The 18,392-nt window shown below is 39.0% G+C and overlaps 1 protein-coding gene across 1 annotated transcript in view; it reads right to left on the bottom strand.

Moving 5' to 3' along the window:
• The window catches only part of DCUN1D2 (defective in cullin neddylation 1 domain containing 2), an 88,029-nt gene extending 79,308 nt beyond the window's left edge, over positions 1 to 8,721 (bottom strand). Inside the window, exons 1-2 of the mRNA XM_042781155.1 lie at positions 8,511 to 8,721; positions 3,919 to 4,087 (exon numbers count right to left, since the gene is read on the bottom strand). Coding sequence (XP_042637089.1) covers positions 3,919 to 4,087; positions 8,511 to 8,685 — 344 coding nt within the window. The 5' untranslated portion in view covers positions 8,686 to 8,721. The remainder of the gene's footprint in view (positions 1 to 3,918; positions 4,088 to 8,510) is intronic.
• Between the last annotated feature and the right edge of the window lie 9,671 nt (positions 8,722 to 18,392).

Raw genomic sequence — 18,392 nt, 5'->3', positions numbered from 1 at the left:
ATCATCATTATAGTGACATATTTTGTTTGATTTTATACCCACCACTGGGAATATGATAAGATACTGTTAGAAATAAAGAAAATCTTGTAGAGCTTATCATCTAAATAGGTAAGGTTGACAAATACAACAGATTCATCAGTTTAGCAGAAAAAAAATGCTGTTATTTTTTCTCTTCTCTTGGTTGTTATAAATCCATGTTTTAAGAACATGTTTATATTAAGGCTTTTAAGCTCCTGTCAGCAGCTAAGAATGAGCTATTTAAGTTGTCAATACTGAAATATCAGAGAATCAGAAAGAGTTGATTAGCTTAATCACTAAGTTACATTATGTTATGTGCTTTCATTTACTTCTAAGACTTATCTGACAAATAAGAAACATCTTAAGTTATTAATGAAGGTTTTATACCACCTCTCTATATAAAATCCACCATGTGCAAGTTGAAAACAAAGAAGAAGGATGAGTAGTTGGAAAATATGGCCTTGGTGACAGAAATGATACCAGAGATCCCATGATAGAACTTTCCAAGACCAATGACTTATTCATTGCAGATACCCTTTCTCAACAACATAAATGATGAGTAAACACATAGAATTGTCCAGATGGAATATATAGAAGAGAAGATGGAGAAGGTCAATACCATCCAGGCCAGAGGCTGACTGCAGAAAACAAAACAAAAAAAAAAAACAATCTCAGTGCTGTTGAGTTAGTTCCAACTCATAGTGACCTCTCCCTGGGTTTCTGAAGCTGTATCTCTAAGGAAGTAGATTGCCCAATCTTCCATCCAAGGAGTGGCTGGCGGGTTTGAACTGCCAGCCTTCTGGTTAGCAGTCAAATGCATCAGGCACTACAGCACCAGAGCTCCTGACTGCAGGAAAAAACATATGCAATTTGAAGTTGAAGCTGAAGAAAATTAAAAAAAAAAAATCCACAAGAGCCAAAATACGACCGTGAGTATACCCTACCTGAACTCAGAAACCATCTTCTTCTTCTTCTTTTTTTTTTTTTTTGTCCTCACGAACCAAAATTTATTGAAGAGAAAGGCAAGGGGGCAGACTCACAAGGGAGAGATGGGAGAGAGAGGCTTTCGCCTACATTAGTCTCTTTAGAGACCTCTTAAAAAGAGTTGACAAATTGAACACCAACGATCAAATGAATTGTGGGACGATATCAAGAACATCATACACAAAGAAAGCAAAAGGTCATTGAAAAGGCAGAAAAGGAAGAAAAGACCAAAATGGATGTCAAAGGAGACTCTAAAAACTTGCTCTTCAATCTAGAGAAGCTAAAGCCAATCTAAGAAACAATGAAGTAAAAGAGCTGAACAGAAGACTTCAAAGGGTCGAAGAAGACAAAGCAGAGAATCACAATGAAATGTGCAAAGAACTGGAGTTACAAATACAAAAAGGGAGAACTTGGAATTGCTCAAGTCAAAAGGATAGAAGAAAAATTCAAGTCTTGAGTTGCAGTATTGAAGGATTCTACAGACGAACATTGAACAATGTAAGAAGCATCAAAAGATGGAAGGAAGACACAGAGTCACTGTACCAGAAAGAATTGGTCAACATTCAATCATTTGAGGAGGCAGCATATGACCAAGAACCAATGGTATTGATGGAAGAAGTTTAAGCTGCACTGAAGGCACTGGTGGAAAACAAGGCTCCAGGAATTGACAAAATACCAACTGAGATGTTTTGACAAATGGGTGAAATGCTAGATGCTCTCATTTATCTATGACAAGAAATTTGGATGACAGCTACCTAGTCAACTGCCTGGAAAAGACTGGTATTTGTGGCCACTCCAAAGAAATTACTGAATGTAGAAATTACTGAATACCATTAATATGACACACATGTAAAATTTTGCTGAAGACAATTAAAAAATGGTTGTAGAAGTGCATCAATAAGGAACTGCCAGAAATACAATCTGTATTTAAAAGAGGATGTGAAATGAAGGATATCATTGGTGATGTCAGGTGGATCTTGGCTGAAAACAGAGAATACCAGAAAGATGTTCACCTGTGTTTTACTGACTATGGAAAGGCATGTGTGTGTGTATCATAACAAATTATGTATGTTGTTGTTGTTATGTGCCGTTGAGTCGGCCCCGACTCATAGTAACCCCTCCTTGGGTTTCCGAGGCAGTATCACTACGGAAGTAGGATTGCCCAACCTTCCTTCCGAGGAGTGGGTGGTGGGTTTGAACCGCCAGCCATCTGGTTAGCAGGCAAGTGTCTTTGCCACTATGTTACCAGAGCTCCCCAAATTATGTATAGCATTGTAAAGAATGGAAATTCCAGAATACTTAATTGTGCTCACATGGAAACCTGTATGTAGACCAAGAAGCAGTCATTTGAACATAACAAGGGGATGAAAAGCAGGAAAGGTATGTGCCATGGCTGTATCATTTCATCATATTTATTCAATCTGTATGCTGAGCAAATAATCAGACTATATGAAGAAGAATGTGATATCAAGATTGGAGGAACAAACTGTGATATGCAGATGACACAACCTTACTTGGTGAAAGTGAAGAGAACTTGAAACATTTCATCAAAGACTATACTTTAACATAAAGAAAACAAAAATCCTCACTACTGGGCCAATAAGCAACATCATAACAAAACAGAGAAGAGAGTGAAATTGTCAAGGATTTCATTTTACTTGAATTCATAATTGACACCCATGGAAGGAGCAGTCAAGAAATCAAACAGAATACTGAATTGGGCTGATCTGCTGCAAAACCTCTTTAAAGTGTTAAAAAGCAAAAATGTTACTTTGAAAATTAACCTCTGCCTGACCCAAGCCATGGTATTTTCAATCATCTCATATGCACGTGAAAGCTGGACAATGAATAAGGAAGACCAAATAAGAACTGATGCCTTTGAATTATGGTGTTGGTAAAGAATACTGAATATACCATGGACTGCCAGAAGAACAAATTAATATTTTTTGGAAGAAGTACAGCCAGAATGCTCCTTAGAAGTGAAGATGACAAGACTTTGTCTCACATACTTTGGACATGTTATCAGGAGGTATCGGTCTGGAGAAATACATCATGCGTGGCATCACTGACTTGGTAGAGTCAGTGAAAGAGAAGACAAGACGACCCTCAGAGATGGACTGACACAGTGGCTGTAACAATAGGCTCAAATATAGCAACTACTGTGAGTATGACTCAATGGCAGTGTGTGTGTCCTTTTTTTTTTTTTGGTGAGGATGAGCAGGACTGAGCAGGGTTTCAATATGTTGCATGCAGATCGCTATGAGGCAGAACTGACTCAATGGCACCTAACAACAACAACAACAACAACAACAACAACAATATATAAAGTAGAGAAGTATTACCAGCTTAAAACAAAATGACATCTTATTAATGTTTAATATAAACCAAAACCAAACTCACTGCTGTTGAGTCAGTCCTGACTCATAGTGACCCCTCCTTGGGTTTCCGAGGCAGTATCTCTATGGAAATAGATTGCCCAGTCTTCCTTCTAAGGAGTGGCTGGTAGGTTTGAACTGCCAGCCTTCTGGTTAGCAGTCAGATGCCTTAGGCGCTATGCCACCAGAGCTCCCAATGTTTAATACGGCGACACACTATTTAGTACACAGTATTATGAAATAAATTGAATGACTGAAAACAAGGAAACAAAAAACCTAATGTTTGCTATAATTAAATTGGGAGGGGAAAATTTAAAAAAGAAGAAAATGAGTTATAAAAGGGTAATGTAAAAAAAAAACTGAGTAAAACTTTATATTGGAATTTCAAAGGAAAAACCAAAGGCTAAATCGTGTGGATGCATAAGAAATTTATAAGATACTCAAAGAAAAAACGTATCAGATTAGCATTTACAGGTTGTTGAAAAACAATGTTTAAAGTATCTTCTTTTCTGAAAAAATATTTAAACTGAGAACAACTTACCCAAGCTCTGTCATGCCGTCTACAAATTCCTTTTTGCTAAATTCACACTGAGTAGCTGCCCTGAACTTCCATGCTATGACCAAAACGCTGATACTGGCAGGATCTAGGCTTAAATCATCACAGAATTGCTGAATCCCATCAATTCCAATTTTATTTTCATCTTGTGGGTCTATAGTTAAAGTTAAGGAGAAAAAATGTTATTATCATTTTGAAAGGTATTACTATAATGGGTGATAAAAATCTACTATATAGTTATAGCAAAAGTGTTTCAAATACATCAATCAATGAACTGCAATTTTCTATTGTATATGAAAGAAACTGTGTGCAAAAAATAATAATATATTCAGAAAATAGTTTTTAATATCTAGATTTCTGAGTTTTCAGGAAAAAAAATCATTAAAACTACTTTGAGAAGACTTCACTATTAAGTAATCATTTATTTTCCCTAAAGCAATAGAATTTTACTCCACTCAAAGGCAAATTGCTAGGAATGATCCTGCAATGGTATTTATAACATGTTAAGATTTTTTTCACAATCCAGCCAAAGCAAAGAACTACTAATTTTTCTTTCAAAGTTACTCATTTGCCAGTTCTAATGCCATTGCACAATAATTAGTTTTTAAGATCATTTAGCTTAGGGTATCGAGTTTAGAAATTAGGCGTCCCCTCCATTTCTAGTTTAGAAATAAAATTTAAAACTTAGCATTTCTCTAACACAAAAAACAATAGTAAAATCTATTAAAAGTATCCCAGCAAGACCTTATCAAATTAGGTCTAGTAAATTCAGACACAGTATAGATATATCATAATGATGTGTAATTGGTTTATATGGTACAAATAGAAAACTTAAAACTACTTGGCTCATATAAAGACTGATAAACTTTCCCCTTCATATAAAATTAAACTTTGGCCATTTAAGTACTAGATGCTGTTTCAGTTGCCTTTGAGTTGATTTCAACTCATGCCTTTGAGTTGATTTCAACCCCATGTGTGCTGAGTAGAACTCTTCCATAGGGTTTTCAAGGCTGTGACCTTTTTGGAGGCAGATTGCCAGGCATGTCTTCTGAGGTGTCTCCAGGTGGGTTCAAACAGCCATACTTTGGGCTAGTAGTTGAACACATAATTGTCTACACACCCAAGGACTCCTAAATACTACATAAACTCAAAACCCACTGCCATTGAGTTCTGACTCATAGCGAATGCCATCAGGTTTCCAAGGCTGTAAATCTTTACGGAAGTAGACTGCGTGGCGTGGCTGGTGGGTTCAAACCACCCACCTTCTGGTTAGCAGCCCAATGTCTTAACCACAGCACCACCAAAGCTCCTTAAATACCATATAAAAAACCAAACCCACTGCCATCAAGTCGAATCTGACTCATAGCAACCCCCACTGGGTTTCCGAGGCAGTAAACCTTTACGAAGTAAATTGCCCAGTCTTGCTTCTGCGGAGTGGCTGGTGGGTTTGAACCACCAACCGTCTGGTTAGCAGTCAGAAGCCTTAGGCACTGTCCCACCAGAGCTCCTTTAAATACCATATACTCCAGAAAAACATGTATATGTTGTTACTGAAGAAAAGTTGATAACATAAATCAAATGAATAGAAAAATAAACATCCCTTCATGTCTATTCTCCTATACTAGGGAGAGAACAAATTTAGCTGTGGAGGTGTGGAACAAAGACTCTACCAAATATTACTACTGATCTTCTCAGTCAATTCTGTTCTCTCAACATTACATATCTTCAGAATAACAGAAAAATTGGTCTACAATGTTCTTTCTTACCTAACAAGCAATCTTGCTAAAAAAAATTCATATACAATATTGGTAATTATTTTAAAGTAATTTTGTAAGTATTCATTTACATATATTAACATGATAACTGGTTATATTTACCTACAGTCTTTGAATGCTGTATTTATTTTTAGTCTAAGATGACTGTATCATATACCTACCTAAAATCACTAGAATTGCATGAATAAAATAAAATGATTAATTAAAATTAAATCATCAGGACTTATAATTCTCACTTATATAAAAACATTTTTAAATGCTTCTGCACATATTTGAATAGCCTTAAAAAATCTGCATAAGTATGACTTACAAAATTAGCTAAAAAAAATTTAGTAAAAAATTTATAAAGTACACTAAAGCTTACTTACAATATTTTTTGAGAACTATAGTAAATACATAGCTGTGATTTTTACCATAGATTATGTTTCTGAACCAAGACTTTAAAAACAAAACGTAATTTTCAATTCATTTTCAGATTAAAACAGATTTACGCAGTTTTGCTGTGTATATTCTCAAGAATAAAATAAATTACACAAAAATATTATATAAACAGTGTTTTAAAATTTAAAAATAAAAAGTAACAAATAGGAATTTAAATCTAAGGAAATTATTCTGTGTGGATCAATACTTGTTTAAATGAGGTTTTATTATTTTTTTAAAGTTTTGGAAATAGAAGATTAACCTTTAAAATAGTTAGAAAAAGCAAAATAAATAAATCAACACTTGAACTGTTGTTGTCTTTACTGATACAATGCAGATTTAACATTTTATATGAAATTTTAAAAGTTGCTGAGTTTTTGAATCTGTATATATTCAATCTGTATATATGTAGATTTATTTTTATAGCACAACGATTGTTTGATAGAAAAGCTCCATTCTAAGTACTAATTTAAATGGAAAAGAAAAAGCTGTCTGTAAACTCTAACACAAAATTTTGTTTGTTAAAAACTTGCCCCAAAGCTTTAAATAACTGTAACTGTTTAAGTGTTAAAACACTACTACACTATTTTAAGACTGATGCTTTACTTCATTTCGGAATTATTTTCATGATTTCATATTGTTCTTTTTATTGTTGAGAACGTACACAGCAGAACATACACCAATTCCACAATTTATACATGTACAATTCAGTGACAGATGAAATTCTTCAAGTTATGCAACAATTCTCACCCTCTTTTTATGAATTAACACAAACTCCCTGCCCCCTAAGCTTCCTACCTAATCTGTAGAGGTGCTGCTGTCAGTTTGATCCCATATTGATAGTGTCTAAAAGAACACATTCTTTACTACTTAAGCTAAACTATTGCTTGATTTTAAGACGACTTCAGGGGATATCTCTGGTTTAAGGTTTAAATCAAAAGATTATGTCAGAGTAATAGTTTTAGCAGTTCACACAGCCTCCACAGTTCCAGAAAAGCTAAATTCCATGAAAAACTGAAATTCTGTTCTGCATTTTCTCCCTTTTGATCAAGATTCTTGAGTCAAAAGTGAAGATTCTTGATCAAGAGTCTGTGATCATAATGTTTAGAAATGGCAGCTGGGCACCATCTAGTTCTTCTGGTCTCATTTGATGTTGTTGTTGTTGTTATTTGCCGTCGAGTGGGCCCTGACTCATAGCGACCCCTCCTTGGGTTTCCAAGGCAGTATCACTACAGAAGTAGGATTGCCCAACCTTCCTTCGGAGGAGTGGCTGGTGGGTTTGAACCGCCAGCCTTCTGGTTAGCAGTCAAATGCCTTAGGCACTATGCTACCAGAGCTCCCAGTCTCATTTGATAGTATTCTTAAACAACCTTCTCACTCACAAATATTTCAGCCTAAACAGATTGCTTGAAAAAAAATACTGTATTAAGAAAGTGTTCTGGTTACCTAGTACCGCTCTGACAAGAATATACCACAAATGGGATGTCTGAACAAATAGCAGTTTTATCCTTACAATTTGGAGGCTTTAAGTCTAAGTTCAAAGTGCCAGGCTCTAGGGGCCGGGTAAAAGCCCCTCATTGGGGTCCAGCTCTGCCTCCTGCTCCTGGCCCACTGGAGCTAGAGGTGTTTCTTCACTCAGACAGCTGCTGGCTGCTGAGGCTGAGAAGCTCCAAGGTTGACAAGTAAAAAGACACAGTCCCAATGTTACCAAACCACATGGCAGGCCATTAACTTAAGTCCATTGTAAGTCCCAAGGTCGGCAGAGCATGGCAGGCTGCTGAGCAACGACACAGCTACATGTAGGGTCCAAGCGTGCCCATAGGCTAGAGACCATTCCCAAGGCTTCTCCTTACATACAAGAAGCAGACCACATCCCAAAGGCAGCTCCTCAGCTGCTTGTGGTAGATCACACCTTGGAGATGATTCCCAGTCTCATCATGGGGAATAACTACCACCAGCTGCCCAGCCACTCAACCAGGCCCAGCCAAGTTGACAAACAAACATAACTACCACAGAAAGACAGCCACTCAGTCTCGGTATAAAGTGTAATGCAATTAATGTTTCCTTCTAACTAGTGATCAAAATATCATACTCACTGAACAGAACAAGTTGAGTGAGAGTTTACTCCCACATAAATTTTTAGACTTCTTTCTTCTCATTGCACCCCTACTCTATCCTGATTAATCATCAGTTTCACTTAAATTGAAGAAATTGGATTTTGAAGTTGAATATCAGGAAGAGAAGGAATATCATCTTGGAGATTTTTTTTGTGTGTGTAAGACATCATAAATTCTAGAAATACAACATTCATTCTGTTATATATATTTTTTAATGTTTACAACTTAAAAGCATTTATTTTGTTTGAATAATTAATATCCTTACCTTTATACTTGTTATAGAGTTGTTCTAGTTTCTTCTTATCTACTGAATTTCTCATGGATTCTTTGTAGAATGAGTCTGGATTTTGGAAGAAGTTGTCTGTTGCCACTTCTAGTTTCCACTCATTCTGCGTTAAACAGTATATAGCAGTTCTTTCGCCAGCCTGCGTAAATGCCATAAACTGGCGGACCTTGTCCTTCTGAGACGATTTAAGCTTATGCTTTGGGATGCAAAAGAAGCAGGAAACCCAATGAAGCTAATCCAGAGGTTTGTTTCAGCATTCTATTACTAATGCCTATATTTAAACTGGATTTATTTTTCTTGTTGGGTGACTCAACTTCACTTCAGAATTACAGGAAGACAAAGCCTTGTTCTTCATCAGTTACAAAGACTGCACAGTCTTCTGAAAATTGAAACGACAGCATCTATATTGTAACAAATATGTAAAGTCTAATCTTTAAAAACTTATGAGAATCAATATTTTATACAAAATACTTTTGATTTCTACCCAGTTCACTTTGCATGAAGTATAACTGGTCCCCCCCCATACACTCTCAGCAAAGTATGTCTCTTTATGAAATACATCTAGCCATCTGATGAAACAAGGAAGGGTAAATGTAGCACAAATCCTTAACATTACCATCATAGGTCTGTCTGCAGAGTCCTCTCTGATTTAAAAGAGGCACTTCAATTAATATCAGGCTCTAATGATTATAAGGAAGCTTCATAGTTTAGATACATTATTAAATGTTTCCAAGTTTAAAATTAACAACCCTTGCCAATGGCCTCAGCAGAACCACACTGATGAAAAGACACACACATAACTAAGAATAGGGTTAACAATAATTTACAAAAGTTCCAAAAGCAGGCACAAAAAAGAATGCCCATTATGACTAAATGAAAATTATAATACTCATAACAAGAATGTCTGTGTATATAAGACATAAATAAAATGAAAAATTAGGGCAGAGGCTCTGGATAGGTAGTAAGTAACAAAACTGCCAATCAACTGTACTATATATAGTATGTAATGAAACAAAATAACATTTTAATATTTCCAGATAAGGATGGCCCAGTTTCTCTTTACTAAGTAACTTTATGAACACACCACCAGAAAAAAAAGTGATTTACTACTTTATATAAATCAAAACAGACTCTATAATGCTAATGTTTTACACATAATATGATAAACAGAAAAATTTTACTGCAAAGAATTTATATTTAACTTTGGTAAAAAAAATGATCTGAAATAATTAATAAAAATACATAGAATAATGTAAAACGTAACTTACAGAAATATACATGAATAATAAGATGTAGGTAAAGAAACTGAGAGAAGGGAAAATGAAAATAAGAAAGCCAGGGATAAGATTAGTATACAGACATGCATACCGATATAAGACCTGAAAGTGGGTAGAAAATTAGGCTCTGAACTTCCTAGCTGCCAAAGCAAAGAAGAAAATATGACAGGAAATTTTGCTTTAATAAGATTAAAAAAAAAAAACCTACCAGTGGCTTAGAAGTGGCACAGCTTCTCCTGGCACTGAAATCTGAAGTAAATGGCTCCTGTGGTTCCTCATGAAAGGGACAATGTGCAATGTTCCTCTTTGTACTGGACAAATTACTCACCAAAATGCCAATAAATAGCAGAGTGAACTTCCAAATTTTTTCTTAAAGCACCCCTCTATGCATGCTGATGCCAAAATACGAGTACAATTCAACATGAGAAGAAAACAATGCAATCCAAACACACAGTTCTCTCAATGTGTGTGGTCTGGAGACCACTTGGGGTTCCTGAAACCTTTCACGGGGGTCCACAATAACAAAACTATTTTCATAATAATTCTAAGACATTATTTGCTTTTTTCACTTCTATTCTCTCATGAGTGTACAGAAGCAGCTTGCAGAGGCTACATGACTTATATCACAACAGGTTCAAAGTACTACATGACTTATCATATCACAACAGGTTCAAAGTAAATTTAAGAATCTTTTATTAAGACAGATATTAAAGAGATTTGTAAAACAAAGTGTAATATAATGGCAAACATGTAATCAGTTCATTGTTATTTTAAAGTGAGTAAATGTATTTTAAAACCTCCTCTCAGTTTCAGTTTCCAATATGATAAATATTTATGAATATAACCCACATAAACAAAAGCTTATTAGTGGGTCAGTAGTAGAATTCTCACCTCTCCTGCAGGAGACCTGGGTTTGAGTTCTAGCCAGTAAACCTCATGCACAGCCACCATTCATCTGTCAGTGGCAGCTTGAGTACTGCTGTGATGCTGAACAGGTTACAGTAGAGCTTCCAAATTAAGACAGACTAGGCAATCTACTTCTGAAATCAGCCAATGAAAACCCTATGGATTACAACTGGTTTGTTTGTTCAACTGTGCATGGAATCACTCTGAGGCAGGGGCTGACTTGACAGCAGTGAACAATGGTAACAAACAAAAGCTCTTTGGGTTCAATAATTTTTAAAAACATGAGTCCTGAGACTGAAAAATTAGATAACTACTTATCTAGCTTAATACAGAGAATGAACATTTTGACTAATAAGGACAATGATTGTTGACCATTTGGGGGCTTTGGATCCCTTCTGAATCTGACAGATCCTCTCTCTGAGAAAAACATGTGGTACACACGTGCATGCAGTTTCCTATAAAACTTCAGCAGCTTCATATACCATTGAAGTCCACTAATGGGTTCTTCAGATGGGGAGAAGATAAGGGAAAAGTAAAACTCAGGTTAAGAATTGATGATCTGGATCAAGGATTAGCAAACTTTTTGTTAAAGGCTCATACAGTAAATATATTAGGCTTGCAGACCAAAAAGTCTCTGCTGCAGATACTCAGCTCAGACATTGTAGAATAAAAGCTATCACAGACAAAGCATAAATGAATGGATAGGGCTATGCATATACTTACAAACTTTATTTATAAAAAACAGCCAGCCAGCTTGTGGCTTATAGCTTACCAATGACTGATGTAGCTTCTAAATTAATATACAGAATGTATCTCCTATATATTATTTCTTGAAATTGAGCTTTTGATAAGAACTACACAAACAGTTCAAGATTATATTCTCTAGCAAGATCAAATATTGCTAAATAATGGCAGATTCTATATGCTTTAACAGTAAGCTAAATAAAAGATAAAGCCAGTATTTATGAAATTGATAGCCACCCTAAAGGGGGAGGAGGTCAAGCCAAGGATTATCTCAAAAACCTTAAGACAGAAACAGATGTGCAATTCCCATAATGGTCTATTGTTAGAGACAGCCATGATAATTTCATTATGGAAAGAGCAATCAATGCTATTTTAAACAATTCTCTCATGGTTGTAAAACAAAATTCAATACAGGACCCTTGGAACTTCTAGGATTACTCAGCAAAGTAACTTCAGTTAATGGAATTATTTGACCAGCATTATACAATTGATAGATCCATGTCAATTAAATGTTGACAGACATCTGGTAGATATAATTAATGTTTGACTTTTAGCTGTTTTTCTTGATTATCATCTCTTGAAGACTCTCCTAATATGTAACAACTGAGGTATAGCAACGGTTTAAAGGAAAATTAAAAAAAAAAAAGAACACTAGAAGAATATATGCAGGAATATATGGATCCAAATAATTCAAAGTGGTTCTGAGTGTTAATCAAAAAATACGCAGAGAAACAAATAGATCCCTCTTCAATCTAACCAAATTGCCCCATCTGTCATAAGACACTCCTAGCAACTTTGAACCTCATGTTAGTACTAAGGTACTGTTTCTGAATGTGCAACTGTGGCTATGGGGTTGAATGGTCTCTGGCCAAAATCAAAAGCAAGGAAATTATCAATAATGTTGCAAAAAAAAAAAAAAGTGTTATCCTTACAGGGTTCTCCATAAAATAACAGAGATTAAAACAATAATCAATAACTAAACCTAAAGACTGCATGCTCTTCATATCCAAAAGTGATGAAGAGACCCAAGATGCAATTTGCAAGAGGGTGTTATAAAGCTTCTTAGAAAAAGAGTCTCATAAACTAAAAAATTATAAGGGAAACGAGATAGCTCCAGGGCCATTTAGACAGGACTAAATCCATATAAAATTAATAAAGGTACATACACTGGCATGATCAAAACTTACTCATCAAGCTCCGAAGACTTTCACTAAGGCTTACCATAACATGAAAGTTATTCAGGGTAGCTTTTAGAGGGGCTGGGAGCAGGGCATTTTCTATGTTTCATTATTTTACTCTGTTAAAATTCAAACAATTCTTAAAATAAAAATCTGGTCCAGCAGAAACATCAAATAAAATTTTTAAACTATGGAAAAAGTTTCAAACATTTTAACTACAACTTTAGAAAAAAATTACTTACATAATGTGGGCACCAAGACTGCCCATATATAAAATAGAAACAATTTCTTTTTAAAATACAATTCCAGAGACATTTAATACAACAAAAATCTCCTGATGTCAATTTACAAGGGGCTGACCATGCAATCATTTTGAGCAAATTAATTACAAAAACTTATTGATCACTTTGACTAGTTTTGGTACACAATCGACTGACGGGGAGGAGCTAAATCCAAATACTCCCTCTTCTACTTTTGGGTCATCAAGTTCCCCAATGACTCTGCAGCATGATAAAGATGCTCAGGTGTTTCCCAAGTAAACAAAAGTTTCTTAACAATGTTGTGTCACCTTTAAGCTCCTGCTCAGCCCATCCCTCTCCTGTTAAGAGCCAAACAATTGAAGATGACAGTCTTTTATTTGCTGAAAGTAACATTTTAACACACTGCAATCTGGCTTCAGCCTCTGCCTCTCTAGTGAAATTGTTCTACTTAGTTCATCAAAAGCCTTCTAGCTGCTAAAGTTGGAATCTCTTTAGCCTCTTTTTATTCAACACCACTGACCACTCCCTCCTCATTTAAACTCTAGCCTCTTGGTATCCATGGCAACATTTTTGTAGTCTTCTTGTTTCTCTCAGTATCCTTTTTGGTTCCTCTTCCCACCCTTGATGTTTTATCCCCATCTCTCTACTCTTTTCTCTACACATTTCTTCCTGGTCTATCATCTCTCTCTCCCGTTTGAAATGCTTTCAATGGCTTCTCATTACTATTAGATCAAAGGCTAAAACTTTCTTAATATGTCCTAAAGGCCCTGTACAGTCTGGCTCTAGTTTCCTCACCAGTCTCCTATCGTGTCACTTTCCCCTTGCTCTTATGCAACTAGGATCTTCTTTCAATTCCTGGAATGGACCAACTCCTATTATCTAAGGCCCTTTGCACATTCTGTTCTTTCTGTCTTGTGTACTGTACAGTTCAGGCTACTCCTCCCACCTAGCTTTGTGTCTGGTTTACTCCCACTCATTCTTGAGAGTTCAGTTCCTACATACTTTATCATCTTTGCTAAGCCTTCTTTCACCTCCGCATCTGACACCACTCCCTCACACCTCCCCCATATAAGTTCACGGAACCTATACTTCTCCTTAGTATTTATCCCAATTGTAATACAATAGTTATGTCTTAATGCCTATCTCCCCTGCTAGGACATCAGCTTTATGAGTTCCGAAACTACATTTACTTTATCATCAAATTCCCAGTATCTTGCACACTGCTGCCTTGCATATAGAAAACTCTGACTACATATATACTGCATAAATGATGAAATACATTGACTACCATGGTTTCTAGTACATTTCAAAGTAATTAATGTACATTTCTAGAAACCTCTCCTAAGCTCTAAATCCATGTATCCAATCAACTATATAATCCCTCCATTTTCACCTCTCTGTACCGTCTTCCCCCACAAATATGTTCTTCCTCCTATACTACATTTTGATTAAATTATCACTATCTGCTCAGTTGCCCAAGGCAGGAGCTGGCTTCATTCTCCATCTTCTTTATTCTCTTTCCTTGATTCTCCATTTCCAAATAGTTCTGTTGATTCTATCATTTTGATCTCTTAAAAGTTCTCACCTTTCCCTCCTCTTGTCCTCTGATTCCTACAGCCTGTGCTTTGATTCAAGCCCTCATCTCTTTTTGCCTATATTATTAAAACAACTTCTTTGTTGGTCTTCCTTGCCTGCAACTCCACCTCCCTTCAATCCAATTTCTGTTGTTGACAGAGGGCTTTTTAAAATATGACCATCAGCCCCTTCTTTAAAAAAAATTCTTGGCTCCTATTATCTCCCGGATAAAATTTACACTTATCGGTATGGAATGAATGTAAGCCCCTGCTTACATAGTCCTCCCCATTCTCAACCCTGAATTTCATGCTCTAGCCATACTGAATTACCACCAACTCCTCAAAAAGGCAGTCTTCTCCACTTTATCTCTAGATGTTGTTGGTGTTATGTGCCATCAAATCAGACCCCTCTTTAGGACATATTAAGAATGTTCCATAGTGACCCCTCCTTGGGTTTCTGAGGTGGTTATCTCTACGGAAGTAGATTGCCCAATCTTACTTCTGAGGAGTGGCTGGTGGGTTTCAACTGCCAGCCTTCTGGTTAGCACTTAAGTGCCTTGTTGTTGTTGTTATGTGCCATCGAGTCAGCCCTGACTCATAGCGACCCCTCCTTGGGTTTCCGAGGCAGTATCACTACGGAAGTAGGATTGCCCAATCTTCCTTCCGGGGAGTGGCTGGTGGGTTTGAACCGCCAGACTTCTGGTTAGCAATCAAGTGCCTTGACTTAAGTGCCTCAGGCACTACATTACCAGAGCTCCTAGAGCTCCTCTAGGTGGCTACTTTTCTCTGCAACATCCCTCCTTTCCTTGTTCACATTGGCCTTATATTTCCTTCTGGAAGTCATGCTCTCAATAAACCTTTCCTGATCCTCCTTTTCCCAGGCTTGGATGCTTGTCCTGAACACCTCCTCTGTAACTTGTTCTTAACACAGCTGTTATCAAACTGTAGAATTATCATTTTGATTTAATAGTTAAGTCTCTCCCCTTAGACTGTGTAGTTTCTCAGAGTAATGATCATGTCTTATCTACATTCCTACTACCCAGAAAGGTCCTATAACCAAAACCAAACACACTGCCATCAAGTCGATTCTAACTCAGCAACCCTTTAAGACAAAGTGTAACTGCTCCATAGGGTTCCCAAGGCTGTAAATCTTTACCAAAGCAGACTGCTTCACCTTTCCCCTACCGAGTAGGTAGGTTTGAACCATCGACCTTTTGGTTAGCAGCTGAATGCTTTAATCATTATGCCACCAGAGCTCCTTAAGCACCTATAAATACCAAAAAACAAACTCATTGCCCTCGGGTCCGACTTGTAGTGACCCCTCCTGGGGTTTCTAAGGCGGTATCACTACGGAAGTAGATTGCCCAACCTTCCTGCAAGGAGTGGCTGGTGGATTTTCAACTGCCAGCCTTCTGGTTAGCAGTCAAAAGCCTTAGGCACTACCTCACCAGTGCTTGTTAGGAAGGTTGGGCAACCTACTTCCGTAGTGATACTGCCTCAGAAATCCAAGGAGGGGTCGCTATGAGTCAGGTCCGACTGGACAGCGCATTAACAACAACAGTTGATCAATAAAAGTTATGCCTCATTCAGCAAATTCATTTTATTTAAAAAACAGAAAAGACTTGGAGTGGTGGTTAACAATATATTAAATCATAAAATAAGGTAAGATTTTTTTCAAAAAGTAAGTTTTTCTAGTGGAGTTACAAGTACAGATTTGAGTAAACAAGTCATTTAAAATTAAATGTTTAACATCCTTTACTGCACTGCCCTTTCCTTTTCCCAATTATACTACTGAAAGGATAACGGGTAACAATTAGTATTCTTTAGTCCGAAAGCATGCTTTCTGTTTGATTTAACAAGGCTCACTGGAGATGGTGAAAGGAAATTGAAAATTTAAGATGTTGGGGGAAATCTGGAGGAAAGAAAACCCTGTAATGCCTATATTGAATATCGCATTTTCGCTCAGTATAAAAGAGCATTAGGCATCAATTACATAAAAGAGGCAAACGGACACTGCCCAGGTGTTTGCCTTCAACAGCCTTCAAAGCAAACTCAACTACCACATTACAATTAGGCATGAGTTGACAAGTTTCGTGGAGTTAATTTACGTTTTTCTGAAACGCACATCTCTTTAGCCCCTAGAGATGGCGAGCCTTGAAACTGTAGTTTTCTGGAGAGGTAACAGACGCGAAGGTAAGGCGGGTCTGGGGAAGCCACAGCCCCCGCCCCCGGGCTCACGGCCTTTCCTCAGGCCCCTGCCAGCTCCTCCCTTTGACCTTCGCGTCTGTCCCTTCTCCAGACACCAGAGCTCCCTCTTGCGAAGCTCCGTCGCCTCCTCCTGAACCACCCACGTGTGTGTGTATGTGTGTGTGTGTGTGTGTGTGTGTGTGTGTGTGTGGTGGGGGTGCGAGTAGGAAATGGGGGACCACATCCGAAAGGGCGACGAGGACCAACAAGGCCACCTACCATTCTCCCTCGGACGCTCCCCCAACTTCTCGGCGGCCCCCGACGGCGCTTCTGCGCAAGCGCACCCGGCCACCTCCCGCTCCCGGGTCTAACGCGCTCCTTTCCCGTCCGCTCGGCGTCCCCCACTAAGCGGCCTAGGGGGTATCCTGGAGCCCGCCCCTTGCGAGCGCGTAGGTCACCCCGCCGGCTCCGCAGCTCTTAGGCCACACGCCCTTTGGGAGGAGCTCTTGGAAAAAGGTGGATGACAGGTTGTGTAAACCGAACTGCAACTACCGACATGCACAGCACCCACCCTTAGGGCCAACCGGACCCGCCCGCCCCGCCTTCTTAAAGAGGACGCGACTCCCCTCTTTAGGAGACCTATGCCAGCCTGCGCGCGCGTCCGACGAGATGCCGTTCCTGAGAGAATTGTAGGCGGTGGCCGCGGGGCATGGGGCCCCTCCTTCTCCCCTCCTCCGGGTGGGCGGTGCCCGCCACCTTGGAAGGAATGCCGGAGAAGTCCGGGCGTCAGCTGCGGTCTGCGGCCGTCTTCTCTTGGTGGCGGAAGGACGGGTCTCCGCCCGCCCCTGCACCCGCCCCTCAGCACTCCAGCGTTTTGCGGGGCCGGGCCCGCCCCTCCTCCGTCTCCAGCCACCTGAGAGCCGGGCCCGAGGACGCGTCTCTGTCCCCAGGGCGTCCGCGCCGGACCAGGAGGCTGGACCTGGGGCCGCCTTCTGAGAGGCCCGCTTGCAGCGCCCCTCTGCCGCTTTCGCTTCCCCGCCCAGTGAGGTGAGCGCTTCCGGGGATTGAGCTCTGAGTCCGACTGGTATCCGCGGCCTAGGGGGCGCCCTGCCCAGGATCCGGGACTGGATTGGCAGGGGGGTGGGGGGAGAGAGAGACAGGTGATGCTCCATTAGGAACGTACGCGGAAGCTGCATCCCCCTCTCGGGTGAGTGCTTAGTACATTCGCGAGGAGCAAGTGCGCGGGGAACCTTTTCTCTCTGAAGTGCTGGCGGGGTCTGGCTCTTCTTTGGAGCACCTCCAGATGCTCCTCCTTCACGGTTGACTCCAAGACCCAATCTTAGACTGCTTTAAAAATTCAGACCCCTGTTCCATTTAGCTCCCTGAACCCAAACCAAAAAGCTATTGTCTTCTAGTCGATGTCGACTTACAGTGATCCCATAGGACAGAGTAGTACTGCCCCCATAATGTTTACAAGATTGGAAATTTTTACAGAATCGGGCTGCCACATCTTTCCCCCTTGGAGCGATTGGTGGGTTCAACCGCAGACTTTTAGGCTGACAGCCGATCGTTTTAACCACTGTGCCACCCTGTACTGTGTCGAGGCAAATTATTTTAGTACCACTCAAAATAACTGCCTATCTGATACTGTAACACGCACTCACGAAAGACACCCTATGGTGGATGCGCTGCTGCTGCTCAGTGGTGGTAACGTTGCCCCCACACAATCCAGATT

This window comes from Orycteropus afer, unplaced genomic scaffold, assembly GCF_000298275.1.
Source record: "Orycteropus afer afer isolate SDZICR_OR568_19922 unplaced genomic scaffold, OryAfe1.0 scaffold00089, whole genome shotgun sequence".
NCBI classification, from domain to species: Eukaryota; Metazoa; Chordata; class Mammalia; order Tubulidentata; family Orycteropodidae; genus Orycteropus; species Orycteropus afer.
This window is presented reverse-complemented; position numbering and strand designations above follow the sequence as displayed.